The 20,500-nt window shown below is 43.5% G+C and overlaps 1 protein-coding gene across 1 annotated transcript in view; it reads left to right on the top strand.

Moving 5' to 3' along the window:
* The window catches only part of RUNX2 (runt-related transcription factor 2), a gene marked incomplete at its 5' end in the record, with an annotated part of 79,770 nt that extends 68,593 nt beyond the window's left edge, over positions 1–11,177 (top strand). The window contains one exon of the mRNA XM_008939284.1: positions 10,699–11,177. Within this exon, the coding sequence (XP_008937532.1) occupies positions 10,699–11,177 (479 nt within the window). The remainder of the gene's footprint in view (positions 1–10,698) is intronic.
* Between the last annotated feature and the right edge of the window lie 9,323 nt (positions 11,178–20,500).

Raw genomic sequence — 20,500 nt, 5'->3', positions numbered from 1 at the left:
GGCGCTGCCATCATGTCCCCTAGCTGCCCTCGCTCTGCCCCACGGCGGCTCGGCTGCGCGGTGGCCCACGCGTCTCCCCGCAGGGCTCCTCGCACCCTGAGCCTCTCAAAGTGCCTTTGACCGGTGGCTCTTGAGTCAAGCTGATGTGTTTGACAATTTTATCATGGCCTGACGTTGCCGCTGTTCGTGTTACTTGGAGGAAATGTGTTCTCACTGTAAGGGAAAAAACCTCTAGCCGTCACTGGGTGAGTTATTTTCCACTGTTTTCGCTCCAACACCATTATTTCGCCTGCTGCTAAAATCCTTAACCTAAGATGGAAATGCCTCCCTGGTATCTCCCCTCTCATTTCTCCAGCACCCAGGAGCTCTCCGTGGGTTGAGTGTCCTCATCCCCTTTGGAGCGGCTGCTGCGGGCTCAGCAGGACAAGGTGTGTCTGTTTACCTCCAGGGACACAGGACTTCATACCAGGGAGAACAATAAAAACCCCAACATCACATCGTGGACATGGACAGGGACTGAGGTTGAAATCGGCCATTGAAGGGAGAAGTTATTTTGGAGGGGAAAAGTGTGTTTTTCACTGTCTAGATGAGCGGGTTTTGTGTTTTATGGTTGTCTGGGGGCTGGGGAGGTGCCTTTTCTTCCTCAAAAATTGGACTATCTACATTTGTGAATTTGAAGCTGTTTTGGTGGAACGATTTGTAGGGTTTGGTTTTTCTCTGGAAAAAAAAAAAAGGCGGTTTGAGAACAAGGCCCAAGTAACTGAAATATGTTTGTTTTTGTTTAAATCGCTCAGCAGAGAAATCGTCTCTTGTCTATTGTTAAGAGAGGTTTAAATCAAAGGCAAATTCTACATATTCTAAAATATACAGACAACTCTTTGAAAGCAAAGCCAAGCAAAACTTTAAAAGAGACCTTCTCCTTGATGCAGAAGTTTTCAGTTAGTTTACTGTGCTGTGGAGAGAAACAGCCTGAGAAAGAAATCGCAAATCCCGGGAAACAAATGGCAAATCCCCGTTCGGGAGGCGGAAGCCGGGGAGCGTCGTACGAATCGCACACGAGACCTTTCCACAGAGCTTTTCGTCCTGGGCTTTTTCAGCAGCAGCAGCAGCAAAACCTGTGCAGTTCGTGAGGATTTTTGCATTCGGGTTTGGCTGTGGAAGGTTTAAGCGAGCTGCAGAGTGAGGGAGGGGAGGGCCTGATCCTCTCGTGTTGGGTGGTCCCTCCTACCGCAAATAACCCTATTGAAAACAGAGGGACTATTTGTGGAGTCATTTGTTTGTCAGGAAAAGTAGGGTTTGTAGGATACGGCCCCAATTAGCAGCCAAATTCCTGGTTATTTTCTCGTGATAAAAACGCAGCTAGCTGTCGCGGAGGCGCACGTCGCATCGCCCCGGTTCCCGTTTGAACTCCTGCCACTTGCCCCGCGCCTCTTCCCGCTGCCTCGGCCGTGCAGAAATTATTCCAGCACCACGCTAGCTCGGATGAGCTGGTTGCTTCCCTCCTGCCTGGGTCTGACGTGGCCTCCGGCCCCTTCCCGTGCCGGCTGGGATTGGCAGGGATTGGGCTCCGGCTCGCAGGTGCTCCTCAGTGAGGGGTCGCTGTGGACCTCCAGCTCCTGGCACGTTAGGCAGATGGTACCCACCCTCTGCCTCACATCGCTGCCCAAAACATCCTCCCTGCCATAAATCCTGCTTTTAATATAACCCAGGTACCATCAACCCCATCCCAAGGACGTTCCTCCAGAATCCTGTCCTTTCCAGGGGACTCGCTTCATGAACAGTTTATCGCCAAGCTGCACATTTTGGAAGCACTTTTAATTGCCAGCAGAGGCAGGATTGCTTTCATTAGCTGTAGTTTCTTCTGGCTCCCTGTTTTGGTAGCCATAAGCCATTAGTGGTTTTGAATTATTTTTTTTTCTTTTTTCCTTCCCTTGAAACTGAAATTGGGGCTGAAAGGGTAGATCTGTCCTTATTTTTATTTTTCCTTTTTTTCCCTCTTTTTTTTTTTTTTTTTTTGGGGGGGGGAAGCTAATCTGAGGCACGCTGCCACATCTGAAGCCACTTGGCTTATTATGGATTTCATGGAAACTGATTCCCTGAAAGTGTTTCCATATGTGTGTTCCCAATATATCCCATCCTTTTCTAAATGGGAGTACAAACTCGCACACGAGCTGGAAATGGCTTCAGGATGTGACAGAGAAGTCATATGACTGGAGTGGCACTGTGTGTGGCCCTCTCTGAAAGACACGGTGTCCTGTGTGCTGGCTCCCATCCTACAGTAGATCCAGTTTCAAAGAATATCTTCCTTCCCGGCTTCTTAAAAACTCTTAATCAAGAACCAGCAAGGAATCCTCTGTCCTCAGGAGGGATGCGTATTACTTGAATGAGATTCGAAAGGAAAATTGGGATGGGGAGGAAGAGAGAGGGGTTTAAAGGGTGAAATTACAGAGCAATGCCAAGGGCTTCTCCCCCACTTCCCGCCCCTGCAAAACATAGTTTCTTTGTGTCTGCCTGAGGATCAGATGGTATTTCTGAGTTGCTAGCATGCAGTGGAAAAGTACAATTCATGACAACATTGGAAACAAATATTTATACTGGATAGTTAAGGCACATTTTTCTAAAAAAAAAAAAAAGAAAGGAGTAGGCTGCTAGCCCAAATCTATATATTGTCTTCTCATTCACCAGGTTCATACAGGATTCTTGTGCTGACACTCGCCGTGCGTGCGTTGCAACTCTCAGCCCTGTGGTTTCACCCCCTCGCCATATACAGCGCCGCTGAGGTTGCTGTCCAAGAAAAGCCTCAAATGTTCCTTCTGATGCGTTTCGGCTGGGGCTGGTGAAAAGCAGCAGGAGCTGAAGTTCAGGCAGGGAAGGCTGGGGAGAACCGAGGCGGGAGCGCTGCGTGCCCGCGTGCGTGTTCGTGCCACGGTGTTGCAGAGCTGCTAGGCTTATGGCCAGGAAACTTTATTTACTTTCTGCTTCCAACGTAGCACGTAGATCGCCTGAGACTTTAAACAAGCAGGGGAATTTTGATAGACTACCAATTCGCTTCCACCTGAATCATCCATGACAGCTCCAGGCTGAAGCTGCTGAGGTGAGACAGTAAAGACTGAGGAGTTCAGAGTCTCCCTGTCCCATCAGGTCAGTGGGCATCCACGGATGGCAGGTCACAACCACTAGCTGAGGATGTATCTCTGTAATGTGACCATTTGTCCCCCTCCTGTGGTTCTCGTTAGAAAGGTTTATGAGTCCTGTATAAGTGAAGCTTCACAAGAGGCAACATCTATAAATGAGCCGGCAATGACTGATGCTTTCACGGCTCCATTTCTGCTCCCAACAGTCCCTCTAGGAGGGGTTTGTTGTTGCTTTTTTCCACACGCAGGAGGAATTTCTATCCGTTCGTGTTGCTAAATTTAAGATGAGCTAACTCTTTAGGTGCAAGCAGCAGCCACCTCTGTTTGGATGCACAGTGTCACTCAGCAAAGACTTGGGTGCCTAAAGAAAATCCCCTTCTTCCAGCAGAGTTTATCCAGCAGAAAAGTCCTACTGAGGAAGCAAGGCAGGTTATGATGGAGCTCAGGCTGGAGGAGTGCAGAGAGCCTGATTTTGCCATTAAGCAATGTAACAGCTCTGCTTGGGAAACACTCTCTTTATTTGCACGAGTGGTTCTTTAATGGCCGCTGCTAATTATGTTATTTATGGGGTGTTTCTCCCAGCAAAGGGCTTAGGTGCTGTGCCATAAATTCAGTGCAAACATCTATCTGCAAATTAATCCGTGGTATTTTAGGTGTCAAAGTCCTGTTACCTGAATACCAGAAGGCACAAGTGTTCAGTTTACTGTGGGAACTGGGGTACTGAGGGACGGCGAGATGAGATGCACTAGAATTAAATTCTATCCTGTTGTGTGTGTGAGGCTCTGAAGGGGTTAAAATGTTCCTTTTTCCCTCTGACTTTTGTGAGACTGCCGTGCTTAATAATGTTGCATTTTAAATGGTCCCAACTAGGCCTTGAAGTTAACACCTTGTTGAGGTGAAGGGAAGGGGGGGTGTGGGGGCAGATCACACCTTTTCTGCTGCTGTGGTTTGCCAGGAGACCTACTTGGGGTAACACAGGAAAAAAAAAAGATGCAAAATGTTGGGTTTTTTTAACTGATTTTTTTTTACTGAATTAAAGGGAGGGAAAGGGCATTTGAAAAAAATACCATTTCCTATGGCAAATGGTTGCAAATATCCAGATGATGCATGCTCATCCAAAAAGTGAACCAGCAAGGGAGAAGCCTTGTGAGTTTTTTTCTGTGGTGCTGCATGACCCTTGCCCTTGCAGCATGTAGGCACATGCTCAGGGGGAGATGTGTGGGAAGAGTATCCCTGAGCTCCAGCAAGAAGCTGAGCACCAGCATACGTTTGAGGGACCAGGATCTAGCAGCTAGGTTAGGAACAGATACACAAGAAGGTGGTTTGGGATCTCTGGGAATGGCAGTCCCAGGCTCCACCCCGCAGTGGCATCCAGAGGGAAGGTGGTACAGCACTTTTGGAGAGTCAGAGGCTTGCCTGGAAGGAGGCAGGAGAAGGATCATGCTGTATGTGATTATCTAAACACTTATTAGCAGAAGCAAGTAACATGAATTTAACAAAATGAAGAGCCAAATAACACTGTCCCCCTGATACAGAAGGACGTTTGGGGAAAACAGAGATCCAGCTACCAAATCATCACTGCCCCCATCCAAACTTATTACAAAGAATCATTAAGATTGCAAAATTAAGTGCTCAGAAATTGGGAAATCTTCTCGGTACTTATGTTGCCTGTGCAACTTTAAATCAGCCTCATTCTGCTTATGCATTATATTACAGATTTTAATTACAGGATCACATGGTACTTTTCCCACGGGACTCCTGTCTCATTCACTGCACAGGATGGACAGTGCTAACTTAATAAGCAGCTCTTCAATATTTTGTTTTCTTTTTGTTCTTTGTATTTCCTCAGGCCTTGTTTATTGAAAAGCATTAAATTCTGCTCTGAAGAAGGAATCCTTGATTACTTGATGGGCTTTGCTCTAATATTTCTGCCATAGCATTTATATACAGCTCATTGCAGTACAATATACCCAAGAAAGAAAGAACCTGCTTTAAAAAGAGCACTGAGGCTGACTCCAGGGTTTCCTGTAATTCAGTGCACCTTCTCTGTGTCACCTATATCATGACTTTGGTTTTTTTCCTGTCTTCAGCCTTATGTTCAGACCTGAGCTCCTGTTAGCTTCAGCTGCAGCTGTGCATATTTAGCACATGTGCAAATCAGAAGCCAACATCTCTGGGCACAGAAAATGAGAGAAGTAAAAATGTGATTTGGAGAGATTTCAACTGAGCTCCGCATGAGCCGTGTGGCAGAAACGTATAAAATCCAGTTTGCTCAGGAAATAATTGTATCACCTTGGTCACTTCACCCATTCTGGTATCTTGCAGTAGTGGATTTGGGAGAAGTAACTTGAATGCTGGCATTTCCTTTCTCACTCTTCACGTGGTAACCTTAATAATAGCCTTTTGTTTGTTACTAGTTGTGTTTATAGTTTCTCAGATTTCTAAAAAAAGCAAACCCCGAGTAACCCCTCCTTCCCAAATTTTTCTTTGCAATATCCTACAGCCATCCATGTGGACCATCATTTAGCTCCTTCCACACAGTCTCCAGTGAATGGAGCCACCGATGGGATGGTTTTTGATCAGGACTCGATGTCCCTGTGTTTCAGCAATATGTGCAGAAAGAATGAAGGGACTTGGGACTCCTGGATTTCATTCCTGTCTCTAGACAAGTGTCTTTGCAGAGACAGAGATTCTTCTGCCCATTTTTAGGCAGAATGCTTATGATTTGTTCGTATTTGGCTGGGTTTTCATGGCAATGTCTCTCACACAAAAGCCACTCCTATTCCAAAGTTCAAGTCCTTACTTCAAAGCATGGAACTGGTACAGTTTTTCAAAGGAAGGCTTCTCAGAGTTTAAGATTAGTACAACAATATATTTTTCCCAGCAGAAGAGTTTCAGCTGAAATTTTAAAAACAAATAAATGCATAAATCATTATTTAGCCCGAGACAGACGCCCAGCATGGACAATTTCAGCCAGAACATTTAAAGTTTGGCAAAGCTGTAAGAGACTGAAAATTGTCTCATGATGTGAAGTGTGTGGCATACTTCATACGAGGCGATATTATCAGCTGTAAGTAATCCAAGCTGCACATAAAATTCAGAGACAGTAGATGTTAGGGAAGGAAAAACCAGTTTTTATAGATCAATTAGTGCTACGTCCCAGCCTGAATCAAGCTATTGAACAAAACCCCACAAAATCCAGTGGTTCTTCTGCTTCATTGAGTGTCTTAACACCAAAGTTCCCCAAAGCACAAGTGAATTTTTTAGCTCCTGGTAAATATATTTAACTATATGAAGATGAATTTCCTTGAGAAAGACTATTCAGTGAATTCTGAATGCACCACCACTCCGTTTGCTTGCATCCAGTGGTTATGCATTGACTTAGTGTGCTAGAAATTTCCCTGTTGGGCATACACAATAAGCCAAGGAGACCTTTTTTTTTTTTGTAGTGCCCTTATAGCATAAAATGACAAAGCAAATTGCAGTATTTGTAGATTATAAAACCATCCTATAACCCTTTAGAGCAGACGTCAGCTTGCTATACCCACAAGGAGTTAATCTGTCCACGGTACATTATGATCTTTAATAATTGGAAGCGATTGGACAAAGTGCTGTAAACCTGGCAGAAATTTGTTGCCTTATTTTCTGCAAACCACAAGCACAGCTTATTAATTGAGAATTGAACATTAACTGGCATTAGCCAGCATCTGTAAACTGGAAAAGAGAAATGACCACGGTACTCATTCGGCTGTGAACGACTGAGCTGCAAAGCTGCAGCAGGTAAAATTGGTTTTAAGCGTGAACGCAAACCCATTTAAGTCAGCTGCTGGCAAAGACCCAAGTCTAGGGTTTTTAATGAGGCTTCTGCATCAAAATAAGTGAAACCACATGGAATTTTAATTGTTCTTATTCTAAATATGAAACACACTGGAGCAGTATTCTTGAATCTGGGATGTTAGCATATATATTGGCATATTAACATGACCACTTTTTCTGTTCTGAACATACAGGTCTCAGAAAACTTGAGCGCCAGGGTACTTTAGGGAGGAATCAGTTTGGAAGATTAAAAAACAGTTTAACCTGGCCTCTTTCTGATGTAAAATGTTTTGTTTTGTTTTTTTAAATAGGCTTTTACATTGTTTTTTCTTTGTCAAGCATGGTGAGCTGATGAGACTGTACAGGAAAAGAAGATCTGTCACTGTGCCTGTTGCCATGTTTCTCTTTCTGGCAGCACAAAGTCAAGTCTCTTCTCTTTACAGAAGGCTGGTTTTGCAATCCTGTAGCCACCATATAGGGCGGAGGATCTGTGCTTCACCCAGTTAATACAAACTATCACGAGAGTGGGAATTCACAGATGCAAATTGTTTTCTTGCTCTGACGGAGGAAAAATTAACATAAATCTTTAATCCCGCTGGGGAGAGGAGTAAATAAATTATTTACTTGCACTGTCATGTTGCTATATTGCTGATCAACATCACTACTAGATATACAAAGATGGGTGCCATACCCAGAAGAGCTGTTTATCTTCCCAGTCCAGCAAAGAGCTGAACGTATGTAAATGAATATGCATCTGGTGTTTGCAAGTTAGAACCAAAACCAACCTTAATGCAAGGTTGTTTGTGAAGGTGGGAGATAGCACAAAGGGAAAAGGGGGAGGAGGTGAAAATGCATCAATGAGATTGCATAGCTGTGAGGATAGCAAGAAGCTGAGTTTTAGAGATAACTTTTTATGAAGTTTCTGGACTCATTTAGAAAAGGGGCGTTAGAACAGGCATCATAACAAACTTTTTCTGATCTCCAGCAATATCTTCCGGCAATGGAGATTCAGAAGGCTGGGAACACGTCGCAGCCTAGTGCAGGGAGTTATGGAGACAGCAAGAGGCGTTTGGGCAAAAAGGGGGGTTGAAGAAGTGAGTGTGCAGGAGCTGTGCAGACACAGCCATGAGTGAGATAGGAAGGGTTATAGTTATTTGGCCTTTGGGCAAATAGGATTGTGCTTTACGAGCAACAGTAAAAACAAACAAGTGTGGATTTACTAGAGTATGGAAGGAGGTCTGTAGCCCCACGTTAGCAATGCCTACGTGTGCTGTGCACATTCCCAGTCATTCAATACATACATGATCTCTTGGCAGCACCCATACAGATAATATTTGGATCTAGCCCTGAAATGGAGGTTGCCTTTTAATGTGTAAAACTGTGTGGATAGTTTGTTATTAAGAAAAGAAAAATATTGGTTGCAAAGAAACCAAAAATGCGAATGTTCTTCTACACCCTTACACTCATACCAGTTCTACCTTTGATTATGAAAGTCTGTTTAGCTTCTGTCAGGGTAAACTAAGAGCAACTCTGTTCATGTTGGGAGAGTTGCAATAACAATAAGAAGATAAAAAAAAAAAAGGAGTATAAGCAGTAGCAGATTGAAACTCAGTATTTTGAGCAGCTGGGGAAATTATGCTCTAACCTTATATTTCCAGATATATATCAGACCTGTTCACAATATAAAGGATAGTGTTCCAAAATTACAGCTTTGAATCTGGGTGGTATTGCCTCTGGCTATTGTTTGCAGTTGGGAACGAAAGGAGTTGCATCAAGTAGTAGAGTGTTTGCTGTGAAGGTACAAGTTATATTACATTCCACGGGGCTGTGGTTGAAGGGGTTGATGATGGAGACGGACCCATTCACCCGTAGGTCACTGATCCAGTTCCAGATAAAGATAATAGTAATCACATTGTCATCAGAGTTAGAAATGGGCTTTTACTGCCCATTTAAAGCTCTGTACTCAATATCTTTTGAGACAGCAAATTATAATCCCCAGGTTTCATGCTGTGATTTGAATGCTTGGCTGGCTGTGACACAGGTCCTCCAGCCTGAACCCAAGCTGTGCCGAGCTTTGTCCCTCTGCTGCTTTTGGGTATCGTTGAAAGCAGGGGTTGAATGAGCTGGTAGAACAGGAGAGAACAGTGATCTAAATCACAAAATGTGCCACGCAAGTTAAAGAGTTCTGTTGAGTCTGTGGATTACAGTAGCAACCACCGTTGTGGGTGTTATAGAGAGCAAGGGCAGAAGGGCTGGAGGGACCTTCCTTTTACACAGCAGTGCCAGCAGGTCAGATCCAAAGCCTGTCTTCAAGGAGAAGTGTTGCCACGTCTTACACTGAGGATACACACGGGGTTTCACTGTTTAACGAGTCATTTTGGCACTTAGAAGACATCATATTTTCCTTTTAGGTGAATCAGATTTGGAACATTAGCAAAGACATGGGTGAACCCTTGGATATAGGGGGCTGTAAAGCTGTAGGAAAGTTGACACAGGGAGGGCCTATTTGGTTTTGTGATTTTTCCCCTTTATTTATACCCCACTGTTTCCAGCTCTCTATAAAAACGATGTACATGTATCTAGCACATACTGGCTGATGCATTTCCCTCCTCCTTGCACTGCATTTCTTCATTAGGCTTTTCCTCTGGCCCCCTTTTCCCACACCCTTTTTGTTTTCCACTTTTCTGGCTCTCAACATGAGCTTTCACCATCTTTTTCTTCTGCTCCTGTCCATCCCACAGTCTCCTAAGCACATCACCGAGCTACTAACATTTGCTTTCCAGTCCTGCTGCAAAACTTTGGGTGTTTGATGTGGGATGAGAAATTAGGCAAAATGAGTTTACCCATCCCTGTTTTGCGTTAGACTCCAATTCACAGTGTTACCATCCAGACGTTCACAGTAGCCATAAACTGTGTGGTCTTTTTTTGCAACCAAACTGCACAGACTACATATGAAAACAACTTTTTTTTTTTTTCAATAGCAAAAGAGTGTTGGGCTTGTAATTTTCCATCGACTGCACTGAAAAGTAAAACTGGCATCTTTGCTATCAGCTCAGTGGCTTTGCCCATCCTTCAGATGCAGCAAACAGTATTTTTCGGCCATAGGAAGTAGCTGAGCAGATCCTCACCTAAATAAGTCGACTTAAGGCAGGAAGCGGGGCTTGGTCACCCCCTGTGTAACTCCCCTGGTGTCACTGGTGCAACTAACTCAGTGTTGCCAGCCCTTGTAGTTTTCTTACAAGCTACGTGGCAATTTTTGCTTTTCTCAAAACCCCAGCTCCCAACAGCGTGTGCTGAGGTGGGAATCTCAGCTTTTGTGTGCAGCCAGACCTGCGTTTTTCAAGAGGCTATAAGAAAAACCATGAGACACGTAACCCTCAAAGCTCAGAAGGAAAATGAGCTCTAAATCCACCTTTCTCTTTTTGGCTCTTTTTCAATCTCTTGATTTTTGAGAATCATTTTTTTTTTCCCCCCAACCTGATTTGTAACCTTCGGACACTTCAGGCTGGCAATGCTGCTCCCTCCATTGGCATCGGTGGAGTTAGACCAGGGATGAGTTTGGCCCAGCGCTTGTGGAAGACAGGTGTATGACTCTGTTCCTTGCAATGTATTATTTGATGTGATCTGCTGTTCTCTTGGGGGCCAAAAGAAGTGGGTTTTCTTAGAGAAATAAAATTCTATCATCACTTGATACAAAAAATGGTATTTACAGAATTGTTTTCCCCCGTCTTTTGTTATAATTTTTTAGGTGCTTCAGAGCTGGGCCCATTTTCAGATCCCAGGCAGTTCACAAGCATTTCATCCCTCACTGAGAGCCGCTTCTCCAACCCACGAATGCACTATCCAGCCACCTTTACCTATACACCGCCAGTCACCTCAGGCATGTCACTGGGTATGTCCGCAACCACTCACTACCACACCTACCTACCACCACCCTACCCCGGCTCTTCCCAAAACCAAAGTGGACCTTTCCAGACCAGCAGCACTCCATATCTCTACTATGGCACTTCGTCAGGATCATACCAGTTCCCCATGGTGCCGGGAGGGGACCGCTCCCCCTCCAGGATGCTTCCTCCGTGCACCACCACGTCCAACGGCAGCACGCTGTTAAACCCTAACTTGCCCAACCAGAGTGATGGTGTGGAGGCGGATGGCAGCCACAGCAGCTCCCCAACCGTCTTGAATTCTAGTGGCAGAATGGATGAGTCCGTTTGGAGGCCGTACTGAGGTTCCTTCTGTAGCCGGCCTGACCTCCGCGAGCCAAAAACAAAAACAAAAAAAAACAAAAACAAAAACCAAACAAACGGTCAACTAACTACGAAGTGCCTGTTTTTTGTGGTTTTTTTCTTAAAAAAAAAAAAAAAGAGAAAAAAAAAAAGATTTTACTGATATGTGCAACTGTATAGATGGGATGATAATGGCCATAAATAACACAAGAGTTACCAACACCCCACAAACCATGTTTCACATTATGTGGATCAAAGCACATTTGTGTGTTTTCTTTTTTTTTCCCCTTGAAACCATTTTACCTTGTTTTATATTTAAAATGTACTTTTTACACACACACAAAAAGCCCCAACCCCTCTTTTTTTTTTTTTCTTTTTTTTTTTTTTTTTGTTTTCTAAAGTGTTGTAATGACTGGTGGGTTCTTTTGCCAATGAGAAGAGAACGGACTCCCCAGCTATCAGGAGAAACGTGATGATGCAAGGCAAAGGCTGCATTCCCTTTTATTTTTTAATAAGAAAAAATCCCTAACCATGAACTCCAGATACAGTTGCAATCATACAACGTATGGGACCCTCTTCACACCTGTAGTGCAATTCAACTGGCTTGTATTGGTGCACATAAAAAGGAAAGCAAAGATCAAGTTGCTTCCATTTTGCCATAATACATTCAGATGAAAACAGCTGTCCCAAAAAACTCTGTCCGAGCCTTGCTGCAGATAATGGTTGGAACTTCTCTGTGTTCATTGCTTTTTTTTTGGTTTGTTTTTGGGTACTTAAAGAGAATGAGTCTTCAAGTTAGGCTAGACAGCCCTGGGGTTTCCTTTTTTTTGCTTTTGTATCCATTCATTTTGCCTTTGATTAGCCAAAAACCAAAAATACCAACCAAAACCTATAAAAAAAAAAAGGCAACAAAATGTTATTACTTATGCAAAATATGAAAATGGCAATATATATTACTAGAGCCAAAATGGTATACATAGTATTTGTGCTGGGCTATGTTCTTTTTTTTTTTTTTTTTAAATTATAAATGTGTAAAATTTGAGGTTCTTTGTGAACATGAATCATCATATAACTTTAAAAGAATATTTATAATTATTTAATGACATTTGGACCCTTTAAATGTTTCTTGATGTAATGATATATTGACTTCGGTCTCTAAAAGTGGGTTGTTTTTTTTTTTGACTTAGTACCTTTCTGCAATGGTGTAAACCTCAAACCTTTACCCAACTCTGAAAAGTAGCTCCAGTGTGAACCAGTTTACAATGTGACTTAAAAATGACAAACCCAACCCAAATGCGTCCACATCAAATGACTTTGGATGTAGGATTTTTTTATATAACTTATGAAGGAAATATTGTGTTTAAAATATTTTTATTAGCTGTCTGGTTGCCTTCAACACAGTCTTGCCTTTTAATCAGTAGTTGTGGAGACACTGGAAAAATGGTAGGAAGGATGAAATATTTTCCACCCTTCTGCTAATTTCTTCTTCTCCCAGGATTTTTCTCAGAACTTCAAAATTTGAAACTATTCATATCTAAAATGTTCTGATTTGACAGCATGATTTGAATTTTGACAGGTTTGGGTTTTTTTTTCCCCCAAAGAAAAATCAAAACTGTTTCAAAGCCCATATTTTACAAATAATGCATTGTTAAAAATTTCAGAAATGAGATTAAGGGAGACTTTTTCCCCTCCCCTTCCAATTTCAGCCCACTCGATGGAATAAAAAGGTTCCAAACTTGAGACAGAAACTGCCTGGTAGCATCAAATGCTAGAGCCTTGAGGATGCTGTGTTGACTTTGAAGCTGATGTGGCTGTTGCCGTGCTAGAGACAAGCCTAAGGGTAGTGATACTCACCTCTGCAGACTCTGAAGATAAAAAAGTCACCTTAAAAGCCATCCCGGGCGTGACTCGGGGAGAGCAAATTGCACCCAAAGCCCTTCAGCAGCCTGTCTCCTGCCACCCAGAGCCCGGCAGCACCATCGCCACTCGTTGACAGCGAAGCTGTTCAACGAGCTGACATTGGCATGGTCCATCCCTCCCACGTGCGTGGTGACCTGCTCTTAAAAAATAATAATTAATAAAGTCTTTGCCTTCTAAAGGTTGTATACCAAGTATGCTTAAAGTATAAATAAGACACTTTTTTTTTTTTTCTTCTAATACTTAGTTTTCCTTCAAAGATGGAAGCTGTAATTGATTCTATTTATTGTTGGTTTGTGGTAGCTTGAAGCATACCACTGTCCTTTTATTTGTAACTGTAAAGTACGTTTGTTAGTCTCAGCAGCACTTAAAAAGCCAGTGTCTGGTTACACATTTCAGTTTTGTTTTTGTTTAGTAAGCAAGAGAAAAAGATGTACTGCCAGTGCAAGCTGTTTCCTATTTAATAAAAGGTACTATATTTGTACATTATTTGTTATTGCTGAGAAGGGCTTTTTAAGGTTTACTGTATGCATATTAAGTAATTTTTAGGGTGCTTTTGTGTTGAAATGTTGTTAAGAGTGGCTGCAGGCAGCAACCCAGATTTTTTTTTTTTTTAAATTTTTTTTTTTTTAAGACTTTGTTGTAAAATTCAAGCACTTGGTTTTTGTTTCTGGATAAATCCAGCACGGACCAGACTTTTGTTTTGCTCAGTACCGACAGGACTGTTTGTGTCCCCGTGGTTTTTCAGCTGGACCATTAGGGACAGACATTGGAAATGTTTCCTCCTCCCAGTGGAGGCACGCGTGCCCAGTCCATGCCCCCAGCTTCCCTGGCCACGCGGGCAGGCGCCTGGCTCAGCCTGCCTGAGGTGGGAAGGAAAAGATTTTCTGAGTACCTATGGACATCGGAGCACCAGCCCCTTGACTTTCATGAGACTCCCACATTCCTGAACCCTCCTGGTGCCTTTGGAAAACCTCTCCCAGTACGTCAGGCTGGGCACGGAGGGAGTTGTCCAGGCTGAGGCAGAGATGCTCATCAGAGCTTTTGGAAAATGCTTTAGAGTTCACATGGAAATGCTCTTGAATTGGGATTTCAAACCAAAAAAACACCAATCAGCACTATGTAGTTAATTGTATCAGATGATTTGATGATTTACAAGGTGCTTACTATGGAGAGAAAATCATTTTCTTGAAGGTACGACAGCCCTCCCCTGCAGTGAGGGGTGATCTTTGTCACCAGTCATAGATGTAAAGACTAAAGAATGGCCTTTTTTACTTTCCAGCTCTCTTATCCTACCAAAGATTCACTTCCAGCACAACAGGCACAGTGTCCCTTTTGCCAAACAGAGGATTAAATCCTCCTCTCTCTCCTCCTAAGGGTAACCAGATGAGGGTCAGCAGGTCGGGGCAGATGAGTAAAGCAAATGACTGAACCCACAGCATCATTCGCGTGGCGTTTATTGTTTCTTTTACAAGACCAGCTGCTGTGTCTTCCTTAGCATTGAACTTTTTTTTTTTGCCAGCAGTCCCCCAAGCAAAGATTTATCGTTTTCCACAGGTACCATCTCGAGTGGGGAGAATTTTGCACTTTCACACTTAGTGAAGCAAAGCTCAGCCCAGCGCCGGGCTGCACGCGGCCAACAAGCCATGAGCAAAAGCAATAATCAAAACCTGGATCAGCCATGAGCTCAAAGAAGCCCCATTCTCTGAACCCCTGAATTTCCTCTTGTTTTTAAATAGAATGCATTTCATTTTAACATTTTCTGAGAACTTTTTTAGATGTTTGTTTACTTCCATGTTTACAGATAACTTTGCTTTTTTTTTTTTTTTTTAAATGCAGTACTTTTAAGTATATCAGCCAAAACCATACTTTTACAGTAACTTTTCTTTTAGGTAATATGAGTGACATTCCAATTTTTTCTTTTTTTTTTTTTTTGTTGCTAAATATGCTTTACCAGTCTTGAATTTCCGCTGGAACAAAATATTTGTAGCATTTTGTGTAAATACAAGCTTTAATTTTTTATTTTTTCAAATGCTCTCACCCAAGATTTGCTTTTCATGCACATATTGTACAAACACACTCTGCTTTATGCCACAGACGATGATTGTGGATCAGTTTACTTCATCTTCAAAGGGACTATTTGTATTGTATGTTGCAACTGTAAATTGAATTGTTTGGCATTTTCTCATGATTGTAATATTAATTTGAAGTTTGAATTTCATTTTCAATAAAATGGCTTTTTTTTTGTTAAAGTTTTTCTACGCTTCTTTTTCTTCCACTGTCTTCTCTTAGCAGCAGGCAGGGTAGAGGAGGCACATGGTAGGACACGGTGCCAACCCTTTTGTGGTGGCCCCATCAATTTCTTCAGTGTTTCAGATTCCAATTAAATACAAAATACACGTTTCCAGTTCTATGAGTGGTAAAGGACACCTTCTAAATCCAATCTCAAATGTTTCTTCTTTTCCTGAGTCTGCAAACTATCAAAACCTATGTTTCTGAGAGGAATGCAAGCTGCTCCATTCATCTCTCTAGATCGTTAACTCTGAAACCTAACAACTGACTTTAGCTGGGACTTCCTGGTGCTACAGTGCGGTGGGCAGCGGTTGCAGTGTAGGAAAAGCTGGGATGGATTTCCAAACTGGCAGAGAGCAATTGGGGTTTATGGTGCTTTTGCAGGGTGGGGGTTGCACCATCCCCACCTCTTCCTGGTCAGACCTGAGAAATGCAGTTACAGATAATCTTGTGATTTGCATGGCCTGAGGCAAGAATAGTTTCCAAGCAGCAAAAGATACATGGATAGGGAGAAGATTGGGGGAGGAGGCTGTGCTTCCCCCAGCCTAGTGTCAGGGGTAGGAGGAGATGCAGCTAAATGAAGGTGGGGTTAAGTTCATCCAAAGGCTGTGTGCTGGAGGAGAGGAGAGGAAAAAGGAGAGGAGAGGAGAGAGGAGAGAGGAGAGAGGAGAGAGAAGATGTTTGCAAGCTTGTGCCTGGTTGCATATTAAGTGCTTATTCTTTTTAGCTATTTCTTGAGTCTGCAAAAATGAAGTAGTAGCACAGAGAGGCACGAGATCCTGATCATTTCAAGAAACCTTAACTTTGGAGTTTAAATACCACTAATATTAATATTGTGGGCTGTATTGGCTTTACAGTAGACCTACACATTTCTTGCGTGGTGGTTGAATATGGAGATAATGTTTGGGGGTTTTTCAAGGGTGCTTTCATTCCAGCCCATGATCTGAGTCCTGATTTCAGGGACACTTTATCCAAGAGGGAGGAACCAATCCAACCAATCCATGCTCTGTCGTGTAATTTCTATATAAATCATTTTGGCGGGATATACACTACAAACGTTAGTGCTAAGAATTTCTTCTGCCCTCTGGTACAGATATTAACCCATCTCAGCTGGTCAGAGCAGAGAAGGATGTTCACTAGATTCTTGCTTTCATGGTCACTTAATCCAGATGCTTGTGAAGGCAAAAAATTTTTCACTATTTTGTGTGGTCAAGGGATAGAACAGGGACCTAGGGAGGTTGTGCCACCTCTGTTCGTAGAGGTTTAGAGGATGCAGCTGGGTAAAGCATGGAGCAACCTGGTCTAATGCTGGAGCTGAGGCTGCTTGAGCAGAAGGTTGGACTGGAGAGCTCTCCCTGTCCCATCCACATTATTGCATGGCCCTGTGGGTCAGGCCAGGAGCTATCTGCTACAGGTTGTTGTCCAACTTGGAAACCGCTTGTGTGTCTGTACAGGTAACACATACTCACCTAAAACCAATCTGAATAAAGAGGTTTCAGAGGATGAAATTCTTATATAGGCAGGTTATTGAGGAGTTACAGTGATCCCTCTATCTTCTGTTGATTTGTGGCATGTTTCTCTGGGATACCTATGACAGATATGGTCAGCACAAGGGTTTGAAGAACCAGACCATCACTCTCATCCAGTACAGAAATTTCCATTGTATGACATGCTGGGCATGATGCTTTTTGATTTTTTGATTCATTTACCCTTTTGCAGCTTGAGAAGGTGACTCTTGTTCTCTTTCCTTAGCTAGAAACCAGCCACTCTTGAGGCAAAATGGCCACCACAGGTCAGCATGGGCCCAATACAGAGAGACATGTGGAGTAGTGGGGGGAGATCAGACTCAAAGTATTTTCAGGAGATAAGATTTAAAGGTGCTTGTGAAGGGTGGTGACCGTTGACTTCCCCATCTTTTGGTGTCATTACCTAGCTTCTTGCTTCCGCGTTGTGAAGGTTGAGCATCAGCTCTGGGTGGCTGGAGTAGGGCCTTTGCTGGCCCCTGCAGCAGGCACAGAGCCGGCAGCATCTCATACGGCCGCTCCCTGTTGGCCTCAGTTTTAACTTTTTAATTTCCTGTGGCTGTGAGCAACACCGGAGGGGCTCGGAGCAGCCACGTGTTGGCAGCCACAGGCCTAAATCAGCCTTTTTTGTGCCTAAACCAGGCTCTTGGGAAGAGGTGGGGGAGAGAAGGAGCAGGATCTGACTTTATGGTTCAGCACCAAGCCCTGTGCTGGCACCAAATAAAAAAATTCATCAAGCTGTTTACTGGGGAAAAGGAGGAAATAACCTCAGTTATATTTCCAAGAACTGACATGTACCGTCTAGCTACCTTCTGCATGGTCAGGAGGAAATGAATCAGTATTTTGGGGTGAAATCCCTCCCCTGGGTGAGCATTCTCAGATGGCCAATGCCATAAGTCAAAGTAAAGTCTGCATAAGCCAAAGTAGTGCTCTGCAGCACTTGGGGGGTCACACTAGATATTTGGGTAGGAGAGGGCATGGTGTCATGTGGGCGACCAGCTCTGCAGCCCAAGCACTCACCACTTGGCTGAACGTGTGCAGAGAAAAGCCCAAAGTCATTCTTCACCAGAAATATTTGTTGGACAGGTTAAAAATATAAGCAAATCCACTAGAAACCCATAGTCTTTGGAAAGGTGATGGGGATGACTGTGGCAAATAAAATACTGGGAGAAGGTTGAGCGTTTCTACTCAACATCTTGAAAAGTTTTAGCACAGGCTTAAAGCAAAAAAATCCAATATTTAGCCTCCAAAAGGGCTTGTCTTTGGCCTTCTGTAATTATAATCTTTTTCCTGTAGATCTGCTGGTGCAATATCAGCCTGGGATGAATGGAGCTGTTCCCATGGGGTCTCTTTGTGATACGGTCTTGGAGGGGGGATGTTGGCATTTACTCCTCTTGGCCCCAAGTAACAGAGAAGACTGTGAGATAGAAAGAGTACAAAGCCTGAACTTCCAGAAGCATCGAGTGATCCGATGCAGTGCAGAGAAAGTTAACTGGGACCTGCAACATAATTTAAAATTGAAGTTCTCAGGCCTGTCTTGCTACTTTCCCACAGATGGTTGCACATATTACTTAAGATAGATGTAACCTGTATTTCTTATGCTGACTGTGCTACTAAGTAACAACTGCACTTGAATTTCCCTACTGCAGTTTCGGTGAGAGAATAAAATCAAATCCCTATAGATACATTTTAGGAACTTGTGAGGACAAATCAGCTTTTGTTCTGTGGCTGGGAAGTGTCGGCACCGTCTGTGATTCTCCAGGCAGCTTTGGACTCCTCTTTTTATGCCTCAGTTTCCCTAAATACAGAACAGGGAATTTACCTTTTCCCTACTTTGTCAGGGTGTCCCATGGGCTCGGTGTTTATAGAGAGCTTTGAACTTCTGTTGTTGTTGTTATTGTTGTTGTTTAGCTCTTTTTACTACAAAGGCAATATTTGGTCTCACACCATTGGATAGCGTCCTTTGAAACAGCACATTTCTAAACCACATGCTTAGAAAAATTGACCCAGTTTCCAGACTGCTGATTTGGTCAAAAAACAATGTGGAGTTGAGGCCAAGTTGTGCTGTCTCAACAGATTTACTGGGGATTTGCAGTGGGGCAGGAGGGAGAGCAGAGATCGCTGCAATCCGTGGGGGCAGCCGCTGTCTCCCAGCAGCTCACTTGGGATGAGCAGCTGCAGCTTGCAGGATGTCCCAACACTCAGAGAAAAGAAAACAACCCATCTTAAAGTTGATACGCTGCAGCAACTTGCCAGTGATTAATGTTCACTCTGCAGCCAAATTCAGATGGTGATTACGCCAGTAGAGATCAGCTGAAGTCCCTCTATTAATAGCCCACCGTTTTGGACTCCAGACCATTTCCACCCGTGTGTTATCAATGAAGGGTCACCAAAATGATGGTTGGAAAGGGTCTCTGTGGGTTTCCTAGTCCAAGGGAGGCTTGATGCAGGACCACCACCATCAGATCTGCTCAACATGGATGAGCCTGGCAAGTCTTGCTATCTTCCAGTCATGGAGATGGAGCTGAGGCTTCAGCAGAGCATCCCAGCCCCACACTTCTCGTAATGTCCACCCCCAACAACCCATTGGTGACTTTTTCCCCAGCCTCTGGGTTTGAGTTTGTGTGTTTTCCTGCCTCTGGGTTTGAGCACACAGGGCACAGTAAGGTTTAAAACTTTGTTGCACATCTGTAGGAGTCCAGTGCTTCATGACGTCTCCTTTCCAGCCCTTCATTTGTATTCCTCCAGGCTGTGACTTTAGAGCACTATTAAAAATAAAGTCAGAGCCTGAACAGCAAGGCAACCCCTCACCCCCCAGCTTGTTTACTTTTTCATTTCCGCAGCTGGAAAAAGAAGTCCTTAGTAGCTGAAAATGGTGCTGCTGCATCCAAATGCTGTGAGATAGTCCAGGAAAGCATGGTTTTTATCCCTGGTTTGGGGTGTGAAAGGCTGGTTAGGAAACATCAGAAAATAGGAAGGAAAAGCCGTGGAAGAAGGGAAAAAAAAATCCCAATTAATCCAGACAGATCTCAGGAAACCTGGATGTGAAGGATCTTTGTCCTCCTGTTGCCAGTAGCGGTGTTCTCCTAACAGAGCAGGATGTTCTCATCTTTTAATAATAGCCAGGCCAGATGCTAAAGGCTCTTCTGCAAATACTGTATGTGAGAAGAACAGCAGCTGATTTCTGTTAAGATGAATACAGCAGGAGAATAAGCCAAAAAAAGTCCACGAAATCTCCAGAGGTCTCTCTTTGCAGTGCCGTTTGGCAGCTGGATCCCAAAGCTGGGACCGAAAATCCAGCCTGTGCTTCTGTCCCCTTGCTGATCAGCCGCCACGTGTTGAGCAGCAATCCCTGCACTGCTCAGGGACTTGGAGCAGCACTGGTGGGGATTTCCCCCTGTACTTCAAAAGGATGCAGAATTCACAGCCCTTGGATTTTGGAGCTGTAGAAAGTACCAGCTGATGAGGCATTTGCTTGACATGCTCCTTCCCATAGAAAAAGCTTACATGCTGAGCTGGGGCTAGTGATTTAAAATGACATCTTTTCTCAAACTTTTTTTTTAAATTTTTTTCTTTGTTTCTTTTTTTTTTT

The sequence above is a fragment of the Merops nubicus genome, unplaced genomic scaffold, assembly GCF_000691845.1.
Source record: "Merops nubicus isolate BGI_N331 unplaced genomic scaffold, ASM69184v1 scaffold21904, whole genome shotgun sequence".
Taxonomy (NCBI): Eukaryota; Metazoa; Chordata; class Aves; order Coraciiformes; family Meropidae; genus Merops; species Merops nubicus.
This window is presented reverse-complemented; position numbering and strand designations above follow the sequence as displayed.